The sequence below is a fragment of the Penicillium angulare genome (genome assembly GCF_028827245.1).
Source record: "Penicillium angulare strain IBT 27051 chromosome Unknown utg000008l_segment0_segment0, whole genome shotgun sequence".
NCBI classification, from domain to species: Eukaryota; Fungi; Ascomycota; class Eurotiomycetes; order Eurotiales; family Aspergillaceae; genus Penicillium; species Penicillium angulare.
This window is the reverse complement of record NW_026623167.1, coordinates 917068-933199: the sequence shown is the minus strand read 5'-3', so window position 1 is coordinate 933199 and position 16132 is coordinate 917068. Positions and strand designations below refer to the sequence as shown.

General features: G+C 46.6%; 4 protein-coding genes across 4 annotated transcripts; 1 reads left to right on the top strand and 3 right to left on the bottom strand.

Annotated features, from left to right (window-relative positions):
* Nucleotides 1-2317: 2317 nt before the first annotated feature.
* Nucleotides 2318-3142, bottom strand: N7478_011067 (A4/G1 family peptidase; the record flags this gene model as incomplete). The annotated part of the gene is made up of 1 exon (XM_056927281.1): nucleotides 2318-3142. The coding sequence occupies one exon, from the start codon at nucleotides 3140-3142 to the stop codon at nucleotides 2318-2320; it is 825 nt and encodes a 274-aa protein (XP_056774329.1).
* Nucleotides 3143-5083: 1941 nt separating this feature from the next.
* On the bottom strand, nucleotides 5084-7592 carry N7478_011066 (uncharacterized protein; the record flags this gene model as incomplete). Its single annotated transcript, XM_056927280.1, has 3 exons — nucleotides 5084-5913; nucleotides 5976-7269; nucleotides 7494-7592. 3 exons carry the CDS (start codon nucleotides 7590-7592, stop codon nucleotides 5084-5086), a joined length of 2223 nt encoding a protein of 740 aa, XP_056774328.1.
* A 760-nt stretch (nucleotides 7593-8352) lies between these two features.
* Nucleotides 8353-10257, bottom strand: N7478_011065 (RBR-type E3 ubiquitin transferase; the record flags this gene model as incomplete). Its single annotated transcript, XM_056927279.1, has 1 exon — nucleotides 8353-10257. The coding sequence occupies one exon, from the start codon at nucleotides 10255-10257 to the stop codon at nucleotides 8353-8355; it is 1905 nt and encodes a 634-aa protein (XP_056774327.1).
* A 1723-nt stretch (nucleotides 10258-11980) lies between these two features.
* N7478_011064 (FAR11/STRIP family protein) lies at nucleotides 11981-15424 on the top strand (the record flags this gene model as incomplete). The annotated part of the gene is made up of 5 exons (XM_056927278.1): nucleotides 11981-13993; nucleotides 14050-14162; nucleotides 14229-14368; nucleotides 14425-14554; nucleotides 14608-15424. The coding sequence occupies 5 exons, from the start codon at nucleotides 11981-11983 to the stop codon at nucleotides 15422-15424; spliced, it is 3213 nt and encodes a 1070-aa protein (XP_056774326.1).
* Between the last annotated feature and the right edge of the window lie 708 nt (nucleotides 15425-16132).

Genomic DNA, 16132 nt, shown 5'->3' with positions numbered 1-16132 from the left:
CATAAAGCGGGACGAACCCAGTGCTGATCTAAACAGCCACTATCCATGCATTTATGATCTACACGTCCTGGTGTGCAGAACTCCAAAATTGAATCAAGGCTTGAAATACCTATTGGACTACCTGCATACTGGATGGAAACAAGGAACCGCTCACATCTGCAGATAAATTTGTCTGTTCAGGTGACAAAATAAAAGTATTTAAACTTTTTTCTTCGACAGCTGCCATACCTCAGCTTTCCAAGTTGAAGCTAGTGCCTCTAAAGCTGGGTACCGCCAGGAATACCATAATATTAATCCACAGGGCTGACATTTCAAATTCGGGCACTCTGACGTTCTTTTTTATGATGAAGTAAATTATCCTATCCAAAAGCTTCTTCAACTTGAAAAGCTTTGTAGCGAGTCTCCATAAGAAGGATTTAAGCTTTTAACTTTCATGAAATTCAATATGATCGGCTGCTTCTCAAAAGTCTTTACTGCTTCAGTAAGTCTTACCACGAAGATGTTGTTGTATCTCCCAAGCGCCGCCTGGGCAGTACCGGGGATGGAAAGGTTGGTTGTACTGTATCGGGTGCCAGCAGAGTAGTCGGCAAGGAGTTGTAGAGTACATGGGGAAAGAGAAAAAGCCCCTTGACGATTCGGAGAACAGAGGCAACAAAAAAATAGTTAATTGTCATGACAGACTGCGGCCAGAAGCTAACCTAGTAACAATATAGAAATGATGATGGGGATGAAAAGACGTGACCAGAAAGGCTATATTAGTTGAAATTAGGGATTTATGCATCACTACTATTTTTTTGCGCCGCACTCAGAGCCGTTGAATAAGGGTTTTGTATATCGAATCTTGCATTCATAGCCAACAACAACCTACGAAGAGGAGACACCTGTTCGGCAGGCACTGAGGAATCATGGGTGTTATCCTCAAACGGAATGTACGACTCCGATGCCAACTCACTTATATAGTCCTGAGCAAGAGTGCGAGGTCGCTCAACAGCACGAGCAAGAGTGACAGCGCGAGTATTGTTGCTAATCAACGGAAAAGCCCTCGAAGCTAAGATATGCGATTCTGTGCATCAGACCCGCCCCCATACACAATCCCTTCCGCCAAAGGGACCAGCACATCGGGAACCTATTTCAATGTGTTAATAGATGCGCCGTGTGTTATCAAATGGGCCTCTTACATCCTTGCAAATTCCCTTTTTTGTGTTTGACTCGGATCGCTTGTGGGTACTTCTTTCTGTTCACTGACTTCCGCATCATAGATGTAAGATCAAGAGTTTGGGGCTCCAGAACAGGCTTGGTAGTGCACTCGCTGTCGGTCAACTTGTTCCAAGGTTCCATTCGCCGATCACATCCTAAAGATCCTCCGGTTATACGCTGAATGTGTCTCTCGTTGAATAATAATACATTATTGCGTCAACCTCTCTAAGGGTACTCACAATGAACGGATATGACTTCGAATAATACATGTGAAGGTTCATGTTAGGTTCGGATATCGATGAAGTATAGGAACGGGTGAAATGAAAGGCCGAATCAAAGACTCCTGCGATGTCGGGGTGTTGAAGAAAGTTCTTTGTCGGAGAGAACCCAAGTAGTATTGCGAGTGATTGGCAGTGTAGTAAGATGGATGGACGGGGTTAGATTCGCGGCGAGGCACACTGGAATCAAGAGGGCCAAGACCACACGAGTCAAGAGGGGCGTTAGGCTCCGTGTCCACATGGCCAGACAGGCTGAAGCTGCCTCTGGAATATGTCTCTGGCGTAGAAGGCACCCAGTGAGTGAAGGTTGACAGATTGAAGGTGGAGTAATAATAATGAGTTCGTTGCAGGCATCATGATCAAGTTGATCTTAAGAGTCTGGACAGCGTCAGCCTTGACACTATGCTCACCACATGAACTAAGACCGTCTACGATTATATTTGCGTTCAAATGTTCTTCGCGTCGCATTTTGAGTAGGACCGGTCCCGGGATAATATGCACGAAAAATGTCTGTTCTACCGGAGATGTCTAGCCTCTTGCAAGTCGAATCTTTCTCGAAATTTATGCGTCAATATATATGGTGGAACTTGAAAAGTGGAGGTGAAGCTAGAAAGGAAGAAAGGAAGAGAACGAGGGAAAGAGTGTGTGTGATATGTGGTGCAAACGAAGATATCAATCTCATCGGAAATTGATGTATACCTAGTAACTTCGTAAACTTATGAAAACTGCAAGACGCCACCTCATCAAATTCACAACTATATCATAATTTAAAGCATAAGATAAAAATAACTATAATCTCATTTCCTCATATATCATTCTCCCTTCCAAGTCTCCCCTCAATCTCAACCCTGGTAAGCAACAACAACAGAGTCATCAGTAACAGAAGAAGAAGTATAAACAGTTCCACTCTGCTTAATATCTATAATAGTAGCCCCAGAAGGTCCCACACTAGATCCACCAGAAGTAGCCTGCGCCCCAGTAAAAGTAACAGTGCCAAAGTTCGCAAGATCAACCAACGAGCTTCCCTCCTGGAAATCCTCAACAATCCACTCCGCATTCAACTCCCCAAGCTCACCCGACGTCTCCCCCGAAAAGCTATGCGAAACCTTCTGCCCACTAGAAACATTCTCAACAGTTGCCGTTCCAGCAGAAGTAGAAGTAGCCTCAACGGTAACCTTGATCTCGTCACCGGCCGCAATATCAATTCCAGTGAAATCATACGCATAGTCTGGATACCACTCGTACCAGGCGCTGAAGCTTGCTTCGCCGTTTGTAACGGTGAAGTCTACGCCTGTTTGGAGGATTGCCTTGCTCCATGTGTCGCCGTCAATTCCGACCCAGGCTGAGGCGGCGTAGTCGCCGCTGCTGGAGCCGGAGGGGGCTTTAGGTGTTGGAACGGTGAATTGACCTGTTACGGCTGTGTAACCTGTGCCGATTAGGACGGCTCCGGCCCAGTTTTGGCTGTATTGCTCGTGAACTGTTTCATTGTCGCTTAGGTTGATTATGCTTTGGGTGTCTGGGAGGAAGGGTGGGTTTCCGTGACGGACTTTAGTTGCGCGGGCTTGACGGCGGGCTTCGTGGCGAGCTGCTCGCTCTGCTGTTAGAGGGGCGGCGAGGGTGGTGCCAGTGAGCAAGACGGTGCTGAGGAGTGCAGTGGAGAACTTCATATTGAAAGTTGTGTAGTATGGTACTTTGAAGACAGAGTAGAAATTTGGATGGTATGATTCAAGTGTATAGAAGCAAAGCGAGACGAGGGAAAGTGAATCTCCTTAAGTTCCTGAAGATCTTCAGAATAATCCAACAAGAACGAAGATCAAGGTAGATTTATAGATAATCTATTCTTCAGTAACTAGTTTCTTAGAAATAGCCGTGAAGGAGGTGTAAGCATTGCCCATTATTTCTTTATCAGTCGCAATTCCAGACGCTAAGGATCGATGTAACCTCGGCCATGAACGGGGCAATGCAATAGGTTCTTCATGGCCAAACCAGACGCTAGAAAGACCAATATTCAAGGCCGTCGGAGACCGATGAGAGTTTCTTCTTGTGAATTGCGCGAGTCATGATTTTAAATAAGATGCCTGATATAGATGCGGGAGATGACTGATTTCTCGTGTCATGAATATTGCTAGATTGAGGCATCTGATGAGATTGCGCGATACCATACTAACCCTATCAGTTACCAGGTACATGTATATGGATTTCCCCTGGTGGTGGCGTACGGAACATAGCGGGAATGGTCCGATGTGGCCCCGGGGCGTTTCAGGGGTCCAACGCCCCCGTTTTAGTGTGATACTAGTTTACGATGGATTCATTTCGGAAGAGTAGTATGATTCACATAGTATGTAGATGGGGGATCTCAGATATAGTTCTAACTACTATGGAATGAAACAAGAGCCGCTCCTGAATATAAAATTGTAGTATGAATCCTATCAATGTTCGTATCTCGTGATATTATACTAATCAAGCCATGATAGTCAATGATAGTCGCGATCGACAGTGTGCACCTGTTGATCCGTTCTGGCCATGTCTTTAATTCTGAGTCTATGTCGGATACTCCGTACGGATATACGAAGTCTAATTAATTGATATCAAGTGATAATGAATACCTCTCCTCCGTATACCCAGTGCTCCGTAAAGATCGGCAGTCTGCCCCTCTTCCTGACGGCTTGGCAGTTTTGCAAGTCAGAAATTGAAATTAAGACACAAACTCCGTATAGTTTATTCGCTTCATTCAAGCTACGAACTGCGAGACGTGAGATTGTAGAAGGGATTTGCTGGTTCTGGAATGATCGCGATTTGTGGCGTTCTATGTAGTAGGGGGAAGACGCCATTGATCGCGATAAATGGCTTGGGATGTTGTATGTTCCAGAAGATCGACGACTTAATTATAGTGTTACATGCAGGGTCTTGATTAAGATGGACGACAGCGAATAATGTAGCGTGCTACATGTATAGACCAGATGGATTGCGACAAATGGCTTGGGATGTTGCATGTAGGGTCTTGACAAGGTCAAGGCGTAATCATATGCATATTTGTGCCTAAAATCCGAAATTCGAATCATGGCGCAATCTTATGCTTGTCACGGGAAAAGATCCGAAAGTGGGGAAATATCTTGGAAAGACTAACTGTGTTTGAAAATTATTCCCGAGAAACTGCATAAAAGTAAGAGTGTTGCAACGAAGGTGGTTGATGAGGAGTTCCAAGAGTTTGATGCAACGCTTGGCAAGGCTGGCTGGCTGAAGGATTCAAATTCAATCGTGGACTCCTCCCCGAGTGGGGGTGAGTGCATGTATGAATGGTGCCTGTGTGAAAGGGGGGAGGTCTCTAAGGAAGGGACGGATGTATTCGTTAACGCATATGGTGCCAAGTTAGTACTTTTTTCACTTAAGCTGGCAGTTGGTAGCTGGTATGGCGAATTCTGAATTCTACTTTTGATTTCATTTGGGTGTATACACCTGTCTATTGATGATATAATATTCGTACATGCCAGATGCAGAATGAATGCTAAGCTTTCTATCATCCTATTCTGCTTGTTTTGCGTTGATCACGACGATCGTATCTCGCTGATCCTGATCCTAATATCAATCTCGTATCTATCTTATCATATTCAATGATTCCAATCATGCCAAAACTCGTAGCTCATAACATTATGATCGCAGAATAGAAGCAAAAGACGGTAATGCCGGGAAGGATGCCAGCCGTGCCAACTTTCATGGGGACGGTAGGCGAGTGATGCTTTGGCATGAAGCTCTGCCACGGTGTGACTCTGGGTGTGGGTGAGGGGTTCAGAGTTTGACATTCCATCTTCTGATTGGTTGGTGGAGGTGTCATCAGACTCGGATTCGGATTCTTCTTCCAGGTCGGGATTAGATCGTGTGTTGCGGAGAGGTTGATCTGATTGCTTTGCAATGGTTGCAGATTGTGAATTAGAATTTTGATGGCGGGGTTTGGTAGATGATGATTGTATTGGGTCCTCATCAGATTCATCGGGATCCAAGGCACGGTAGTTGAAGGTGAGTCCATCATTGGGGTCGAATCCTCTCGGAATGACGGGGACATCTGGTGGGTTCTCGAAACCTGGCATGGGGCTGACAGCGAGACCCATGAGAGGTATTATGGGACGGCCATTATCGCATTCTTGAGAGCTAAATGGTACGATCCAGTCGAGTCGGAAGGCAAAGCCAACTTCTTCTTGCCATGTTAGGGAAATTATAGCAATGCGGCCTTTTTGAGAGGCTGCAACCACGATTCCAAGTTCGGGGATGTACTTCACCATATTAAATCGGTCACAGTGAGGACTGATCTCCACGGTAGAGTAGACTCGTTGGAAGAGAGGATGTTTGCATAGCAGGTGGTATTCAGAATCCAGAGGATATGGAGCCAAGCTGATATGATGCTCGGAAAAATGCATGATAGGAAACAGTGAAGGCGATTGTGCTTTAGATGGTTAAGTTAGTCGGGGTTTGTCGCAGAAATCAAAGTTTGAATAGGTTACTTACGATGCACAGATTGTCTTTTTAGAAATTCGAGATCGGAGTGTTCTTCAAAGCCATATCCATACCACAGGGCTGGCTGTACTCGGTGATGTTTATTATCTTCTTCGAATAAACTGGCCAGAGAGTTCTTTTCCAGAATTCCTCGACGTGGTTCAGGCTCGTCTTCGGATTGAGAGTCACTTGCTGAATCACTTTCATACTTTTCAGGAAGAATGCCAAGTTCCTTCTGTCCAGAACGGTTCGCTTGTCCATCTATAGGCGCAATCGAAGCAAAGTGGCCATCAGGAAGGAAGTACTCATCCTCTTCATCCGGTACTATGCGCGGAGAACCACAATCAAAAATTTGGGATGCATCGCTGATGTCCTCGATTGCCCTGGACACGTCCAGAATAGTCCTCCCATCAATGAGCTGGGATCCTACCTCACAGCCGCAAGCATCTTCACTTGATTGATAACGTCGGAATGTGCGCGGATCCAGCGGTATCACACTCCAACCTCTTTGAGGCGGATTGTTTTGAGGATGACCCGGGTTATAAACTCTGTGTGGATACAGATCTTCCCAAATGCGCCATACGATGACTCGATTGGTGATATCCGTACTGACCATCCACGCGGCATTTGCATCCAGATCGAAGTTCGCAAATGACACACATGGAATATTATCAAAGTGGCCTCTATACGTAAGACGCAAGTTCTGCTGTCTGTAATTCCCCACCTTCATTTTCTGGAGTTCTCGAAGCTGCTTCTTGCTATCGATATGCACCCAGGTCTGATCTATTCGTTCAGGTCCTTGTTCCATAGGATATTGTGATTTCTCATCATCGTCGACCGAGGCAGAATCAACAAGCGCAAATGCAAATACCGTTATGTGCCCAGTGTTGGCGCTGACAGCAATTAGACGAGAAAATTTATGCATCGCAAGTCCCCAAGCGCTCATTCCTACACTTTCCACGAAGAATGGGTTCACTTCCGAGCCAGCGAAAGGCCGCTTATATCCTCGGGTTGCGCATTGGTTGATTGCTGCATAGATACTCTCAACGTGGTAGGCACATATGTTGCCGGAGTCTGTCGCGAGCAAGAGCACCTCGTCACGACCAAGGTCATCAACCAGTATGTTATTGATAGTGTGGGGCTCGTTTCGATCGATATATCCGGCGGCACGTGGGTTCTGCATTACAGGGTGGATGATCATCTCGGGCTGATGTCCTAGCAGTTGGAATGGTCCAGTCGGTATCCAAACATATATATCTTGTCCCTGTGCCACGAAGAGGAGGTTCTGACGCTGAGAAGAAGCTGCCTGTCCATTTCCTCGCCGTCAGTTTCTTTCAAATAAGCTCCACAGTTCTCCTTCGATTCTTACCAGATTCGACCTCCATGTAGCAACCTTGGGAGCAAGCAAGTCATCCTTTCTTCAAGTTATCAGTATTTATCCATTCGAACGCGCTGAGCATCAAAAACATACACGGGGAACTATTGCAGTCAGTATATGAGACCCACGTGAGCAGTTTAAAGAAGACCTACCCTGTCTTGCTGTTTCTCCACATTCAGTATGCGAATCTGAGGCCGAAGCTCCTGAAAGGTGAGCTCCTCATTCGACTCCCCGTCGCTTGAGAGCGCCATTTCATCAAACTAGGGGAGGGGGTCAGGAATGGGGGACGGAAGACAAAAGTACTTCCTTGGGTGAGAGGGGCAGAAGTCGGAGAAAGAAGAAAGGGGGGAGTGGGCTGAGATTAAATTTGTCATTGCCGGGGAGCTCTGGGCCAAGTTCAGAGGAGAGGGATAAGGCGCAGAAGTACACATAGTCAAACCAAGTAACGGAGATTCATATCGGTGATAGCGGGGAATGAAGTGGTGTGGAGCGCTTCAATGATGAAATCCACTTGTTGACCGCCTTCGGCTTTGAGAGCATCGCGTATCAGCCATTATCAGGCTTGGCGCCGTTGAGGCACTTGTAACTACATTGCCGGGGGGAGGGGGCTCTTAGAGAACCATAGTTGGTGAAAGCATAGTATAATCTACATACCAAAATATTCGTCGATAATCGCATATGCAGATGCAAAGAAGAAAGATCCAATATTAGACATGAAGTTTGAGATTTGAAAAGACCAAAGTTAAAAAACCAATCGCTCAATTGATGCATGAAAGTAGCAAGATGGAATAGAAAGTGAAAGCAATGAGAAGAGAACAGAAATAAAAATATAAGAAAGTAAACAAATGAAAGAGGCAAAATGCATCAAAACAAGCATTCGTGGTGTCATTGAAGTTCATGTCTCATGCAAACATAAAGGCTCAGCCGAAAATGAAGAGCAAAAAAAGAAAAAGGCAATAAGATGCTGACTGGGTATCAAATGAAGAAGAAAGCAAGAAGTCCCGATTCGAATCAAAAATCGTCATCATCTAGTTCATCGCTGTCCCACTCGTCTTCGCGATCATTTTGTACAAGGGCGAGGAAACGCTGAAGTCCAGCTCGCCACTCCGCGGGTGGTTCAGGATCAGGCAGATGGCGGGCACGTACTTGGGGTCGTTCAGCAGCTTGACGGTTACGAACTTCAGCCATAGCACGGGCTTGAGCTTGTCGCTCGAGAGCTGCGGCCCGAGCTGCCCGTCCCTGATCATTAGCGCCGGCGCCTCGCGCACCGGCACGTGGTGGAACCGGTGCTGGGGGCGGAGGGTGATGCCGGATTTCCTCCTCGTCATCACTGAAATCAAATTCCCAGGCGGGAATATCATCGTCGTCATCTAAATCATCCTCATCACCATCATTCACGCTGTTGTTATCATCGTTTTGATCATCGTCATCGAAGACAAGTAAGGCTTCCGGGATGCGGTGCAAGGCCTCGGCACCCACCGGGTTGAGGCCATCACCTCCCTCAAGATCCCAGAGACGATTGTAGCAACGGCTGCTGTCATTATTGAAATGCTGATAGGGATTATCAGCTGAGAGCCAACTAGAGCAAAGATAGCAGAAGTGGGTATCGCATTGGCGGCAGCGCATATGGTTGCAGCCCATAAGCTTTTGACAAGGAACATTGCAAGTCGGGCATGGAGAAGTATACAACTTTAAGTATTCCTCCGTTGCCTTTTCTTCCTCGGTCTGCTCAGCTTGACGTCGAGGGAAGCACCGGACTAGTTCGCCGTGCCAGCCCTTTTTGCATACAGAGCAGAATGCATAATTGCAGTCTTCACATATGGCAACACGCTCCGCCACAGGGGGTAGTTGAGACTCTTCACCCAATGGATCAAATGAAAATTGATCCTCGTCGTCGGATGATTCAATATCGTCTGACATTGGATCAGTCGGTTTGGGGTGCCGCTTTGAGCGTGCTGCGCCTTGGCACCATTGCCGTGGACAATAAACTGTCGTCTTATCTGCTTCGATCTTCTTCTTGCGTTTCAGTAAAACATATCGCTGCACAGTCTCTGCTGCAATGGGAATCTGAAGGAGCTCGTTGGGTCCAAGCGTGCGGTCATTTTTCTTGCGTCGCGGGGTTTGAGTCTCACTGCCTGGGGCAGGACTTGGGTTCTTATTTTTATCGCAATCCGGTGCCATGCACTTGACATTGTCAACATCACCTTCCAATATACACGCATTGTAGAAATCCTGTAGACAGGAGATACAGAAGACATGTGAACAGCGTAGGAGCCGATGACAGTTGGCGCCTTTCTTCGGTTCCAAACAAACGCCACATTCAAATGTCTCTTGTTGAAACTTCTCCCGTTCCGCCTTACTATTAAAATCCAATAGAGCCACCTTCAAGTCGCGCGACAGAGTCAGTTCGCCGTCTGTGGCATCTTGAATCCCAAAAGCCGTTTCGGCAAGCTGATGAAGATGATCAATGTAACTGTACACAACCATGTCCTGGCCGCACTCTATCCATAATCGTTGGCAATCATTGGCCAGTCTATCCAAAGTTGCGGGCGATAACCACGGGGGATGGGTGGTGAGCTTCACAAGTGGGGGCTTTTCGGAGGGGTATCCATCTGGCAACTCGATCTCCAGGCTGAGGGGTGGGAGATGGGACAATATATGTGTATCCCTAGCGGGTATCTGATCCAAATCGGCCTTGGGAACATCGACCGAGGTGGGTGGTGTCAAGACCGTGGGGAGACCGTTATCCGGAGGTTGCTGGAAACAGACGCGGGTGGGCGACGGCAATGCGACGGGCAAGTCGAGCACGGCCTTGAAGTGGTCGGCGGGGTCAATCGAAGTCTCCGGGAAGATTGCGACGATGGAAGATAACTCAATAGATCGGTCGTCCTCGGCGGGGTCTTCGGCTTCGGCCATATTTGAAGAATGCCGTTCGGAATTTCGAGGGTTTCAACCGGGTGGAGAGAGATCTGAAAGTAGTTGAGTCGCGGTCGCAATGTCGATAAGAACGACCCTTGACCAGGAAGACTAGTCTTGAATGGTCATACCTTGCGACTTTGCCTGAACCGTCCTCATCCAAAGAGGGGGGGATATAGTAATTTTATTTTCTCGTGTGTCTCGTGATTTTTGTGAACGTGGGTTATATATGGTATAGAGCGGGTTGGTTTTCACCACAAAAAAAAAAAAAAGTGGCGACCCTCGGAATCGGGCAGAAATGGGAACCACCTGCAGGATGCTCCAATCAGCAAAAATGGAAGGAAGTGACCGGCACATATTGAGCCGGAACTGAGAATGGAGATGTAAAAAGAAAGAAAAACCAACGAGAGAAAATAAAGAAACTTACCGATCAGGGCACTCTGATGCAGAGTATTCGTGGATGGTTATCGCGGGTCTCGGAGACGGAGGAGGGGTCTATCAAATGATGTAACAAGAACTTGAAAGCGGGAGTGTAGAGAGACAGGTAATGCGTCATGGTTTGAAATGCAAATGAAGGCAACAGAATGATCGGATCGATGACAGATATAGGATGAGACGAACAGAGAGAATAAGAGAAATTCTAGGCAGAAGAAGAAGAAACGAAAAAGAAGAAACACACAATTGCGCCCAGTTGGTGCCTGATCCAGTGAAATGGGGTCGCTTTCCAAGTTCTGACAATGAAGTTTAACGGGTTTCTGCTTCTAAGAACTATTATGACAGTATTTAGTATGATGATTTATGGACAGAATTCACAAAGAAACTCAAATCATTATACATGTATTACGAAGTGTTAAAGACTATACCAATTATAATAACTATATATAGATGGTACAACCTCTATACTAGCATCTAGTCTCGGATGTATACAGCAAACTATAACTCTGGAGGTATACATCACGTGATAACATGGTTATCCTTCTAGGTGTACTCTATATAGATCCAAAAGGAGTAAATATACTTAATATACATGTATTAAACAACATGATCAGGCACAGTCATCCGTGGAGCCTGCCAGTATCTGGTACACGCGACACTGTTCCTTAACAGAGAGGAAGATATCTCATGAAGGGGAAATACAAGGTAAGAAAAAACGTAATGGGACAAAGCTGAAGCGAATATCAAAGAAATGACCCCCATTAAGCTTTTGAAACCTCGATTCTCTTTGTATGTACCTGATTCTGGCATTGAAGGCCTATTCTTGAGTGAATGCATCTGTTTGGTAGTTTGGGTGGATACCGGCCATTTATAAAAGAAAATGTGGCAGGTAATACTTTATGATCGGATGAACTTAGCAATTGGGATAAGTAGCTCGAAAACGACTTCTCTATAGACCGAATAAATATTGAAGTAATCTGGAGAAAACCTTCATGTTGATTGGAAGAGGGTTCGTTCTCTCCCTGCCGATCGCGCAACGCGTACATCACGTGCACTCCTATCAATCCATTCCGTATCACCGCTCAATTAGTGAAATAAGTCCAGCAGTCCTAAATGGAAGCACGATGATTGAGCCCCTCGTGGCTGTTTTTGATTAACAGAAATTTCTTACCTACATTCAGCTTCTTCCTGATGTCCTTCTTTTCGACGACCAAATAATCTCTCGCTACTGGCAATCCACCAGTGTTTATGAGGACACCGCTCCGCGTGAGGGGCTAATCAGGACAAGATGGAGATCCCACCAGTTCCAACCGATACAACAATGGAGGAGGAGCATCATATTGTAAAGGCCGACGAAGTCGATCAAACCGGCACCGATATCTCGACCATCTCCGACGATCAACTGATGAAAGAAGTGGCGGAGGAATTGCGGCAAGAGCAGGCCCAAGAACAAGAACAGAATCAGGAACAGGAACAGGAACAGACATCTGAAGCTATACCCGCGACCGAGTCCGGCAATTCTCAACCAGAGAAGAATGCTAAACGGCCCGAACTACGTCGAGACGCCCCAGTTGCTCCTCCACCACCCCGTCAACCTCCTCCTCCAGCCCCGGTACAGCAAAATGCGGACCGAGCCCCCGATTCCTTGAGTTTGGCACAGCTACAGAGGCTTGTACAGGAGATGCCCAAAATTGAACAGCCGGCATACGCATTTGAATACGCCGACTCTCAGGCTTTCCCGGAGGAGCTGGATGAGTGGTTTCAATACAATGACTTTGATCGTGTGATGCTGGCGGGCATGAAGGGAACCTTCGATCGTCAATGGGCTACATTCTGCCGCCAACAGAACCCAGGGACAATAGGCCTGTCCTGGATAGATGCATCTGATGATCTGAGACAATTATTCATGACCCAGTCCCTCGATAGGCTCCAATATCCCGAGATATCGGTACGGCTGGAGGCCCTAGAGAATATTACCTACACCGTCACTGGTGTGTGGGGCCTTACTGCTGGGCATTCGACCCCGGATTATCCATCAAACCTGGATACGAAATCTGCTGCGGAGACACCGCGATCAAAATCGCTACAGATCGAGTGGATTGAATTGAACGTATCACTCGTCCTGCACTGCGGAGGAATCCCGACATTGGTCAAAAGATTATCGCAGCTATTTGATCGCCGTCGTTCATCATTTTGTACCGACCAGGATGGGTTGGAATTCGAAAGGCTCCATCCAGGCGATATACCTGCGCCAGAACGTGAAGCCAATCTAGTTTTGACATTGCTTTATTTCGCGATTGAAGTCGGCCGTCGACAAGAGTCCCGTGATCCTAAGTGTACACCAATTCGGGATGCACTGACAGCGTCTGACCCCTGCTTGTTGGTAACAATTGTTGAAATTATTGCTCGGCTTCGGTGGGATGAAACGGCAAATATTCCCCTTACGCGAATTATCCTTCTTCTCTGGAAATCCTTACTATTTGTCTTCGGTGGAAGTGACCAGTTGAAGAAAGCTAAGGAACTACTGGAGCCATCAGTGTCTTATGAAGACGATTCTGTTAATCGCAGAGGTCCATTCCTACACGCCTCCCCTTTGGACTATCACCTGTTTCGACAGGAAATCACCTCAAAATACCCCGCTTACAACCCTCCCCCTCCCATCGTCCCCTTAGAACTTGAAAACAACTCCATTCTCCCTCCTCTTCCCCAACACCCAGCCAGAGTGAACGCTTCCAGTGGTATATTCTCTGGGGTTGGACCATCAATCGCCGGTGGAAATGGGTCCATTATCCAGCAAGCTGTTCATATTGCAACTCCAGCACCATCTCCACCCCCATCACCAATTGGTCCTGGTGGCAAAGCCGGAAAGAAACAAAACTACCAGACAAACCAGAATTTTCCTCTGATGTATCCTCCTCTGGACGATAGCAGCAACAAAATCGGTGGCAAAGGCACAACTAACCGACAGGATGTCCTAGTTGGAAAACGCTGGGAAGGTAGCGATGTCCCGGCTTCAATCATTGAAGCTGGTCGACTTTTCTCTACCCACGTTAAAATGACTCGAGCTATGGGTCAATTGTGGGAAGAGCGAGAGAACTTCATGAAGTATGATCGTGGATGGAATCTTGCCAAGGCACAGCAGCAGTTCGAGTTCGATCCCTTCGTGTCGGATGATTTGAGTGATCAAATTGAAGATTTAAATCTATCCAGCTCCGAGGAGAGCGAGTCCCCTAAGAAAGTTCCAAAGGAAACAGATGATCCTGATATCCAACGGCGTCTGGACGCAGTCGAAAATTTCTACGTTAGTATCATCTTCTCCCCGCAAACAAGACTCATATGCTGATAAATTATGTGCAGGCACATACACTGGCCCATCTCCAGTCAATTACAATTGTCTTCTTGAAAATAATCCTGACGAATGTCAGTGCTGTAGTCAATCAGGCCAATTCACAGGCCGCGCAGAGCATGAGGTATTTATTCTATATTCGGGGCATCCCGCCCAGATGATTTCCAATTACGATTCTGATTTTCTTTAGTAATGGTATGAACGGATCTTCAGGGGAATTCTTCCATGAAACCTCTGTTGATGAGCTTGATAATATTCGCCTTCGGGAGATAACTTCAAAGGCTGTTTCTGGAACTCTGCTACTCCTTGTTAAATGGTTTAAGCGATCTCGTGAGTTTCCTTCCCCCACAATGGCGTTCTTTATGCACATTTCTAACTCACAGCAGATATCTTGAAGTTTGAATACATGACACAGCTCCTGCTTGATTCCAACTATCTACCTTTGATCCTGAAGATGTTTGCTCATCAAGATGTGGACCAAGCGGCAGCACAGAAAAACGACCGTGAAGACCTTTCGTGAGTATTTCAATATCCGCCCCATCTACCAGTTACTAATGAAACCAACCTAGTTTCTTCCATTTCTGTCGTGAGCACAATGACAACCCCTCTGAGCTCGAAGAAGATGGCGGAGACACCGAAAGCGAAGACGAAGCAGCACCACCACCAATCGCCCGCCACCGTCCAAACTTCACTCGCAACAACACCTCCATGCGCAACATATCGCCCGAAGAATCCATGAACGATCTCATGGAAGGGCACACCCGCCCCGAAGTCGACGAACTAGGCTACCCCACCGCCCCCCTCCCCAAGGAACCAATAACAGTCTTCTCATTCCGCAACTTCTTCTCCGCAATCAACTACCTCCACATAATGCAGAAGATCACCCGCGACAAAGGCCACCGCTGCCTCCTTCTAGTCCAGTACAAATCCTCCACAATCCTACGCAAGGGTCTCAAGATCCCAGACCCCCATCTCCGCTTCTACACACTCAAGCTCTTCAAATCTCAAGTTCCATATTGTGGAAGAAAGTGGCGGCAGAGCAATATGCGCGTTATCACTGCTATTTATCTGTACTGCAAGCCTGAGCTGAGAGATGATTGGCTTTCTGGTTCGGATGTTGATGCCGATGTTGAAGAGGCTTTGCCGCTTGAACAGGCGTTGAGGGGGCTGACGCATTGGTGGCATCTTAGACAGTATAAGGATGTTATGGGGGGTTCAGAGGGTACTTCTATGATGGAGGAGGAGAGAGATTTCTTTGTGAGAGAGCTTGAGTCTATGGGGTGGGGATTTACGGATGATAGTATGCTTGAGGAGTCGGATCTGGGTAATCAGATGATGAATGGGACGGAGTGGGATGGCGGTTTGCAGATTGAGCAATCATGGTAGTCCCTGTTATTTGATGCCGAGATAGACAATACCAATTGCATATACCCGTTATGACGAATCACTAACGTCCTTCCAATGTTTCTTTTAACCTTCCAGTATCTATTTGTACTGGAGGTATGCTTGAGTAAAGCAGGGTATATCCGAAGTCAGCTTAGACGATCCAAATGAGACAACTTCGCTCAAGGGTTTCTTTCTTTTGGCGTGAATCGCCCTCTCTAACAACTCATATATTCCTGTTTTCTAAGGACTCCCATGGACTTCGCTAGTGCCCACGGGCCTTATACATTTTCTTATTTCACAAGTTCAATAAGAAAGCCTTCTTTGGAGCTCTTAATTCATAGAACTCTCAAGGACGTGCTAAATGGGGATCATTCCAAGTAGCAGCCTCTGCGACTAGGGCAAAAGACTTAAAACACCAGATCTTCGATCTGGTATTTGATCACGCTTTATATAGCAAGACTTTGGTTCCTAACAAGAACTACACAGTATTAAATCAAAATCTAGTATCATCGAGAGCTCAAGCCTTGAACTGCTCTGCTGATGATCTCTACTATCAGTGCAAGGGACAAGATGCATGACTTGAGCACCACAAACAAGTCTAGAGGCATGATGCCACATATCTTACTTCAGCCCCTCTCTTCTCTTAGTACTTAATCTAGTATGACTAGTATTTCTTTGGATAGTATATCTACTGCAGTATGCCTCTCG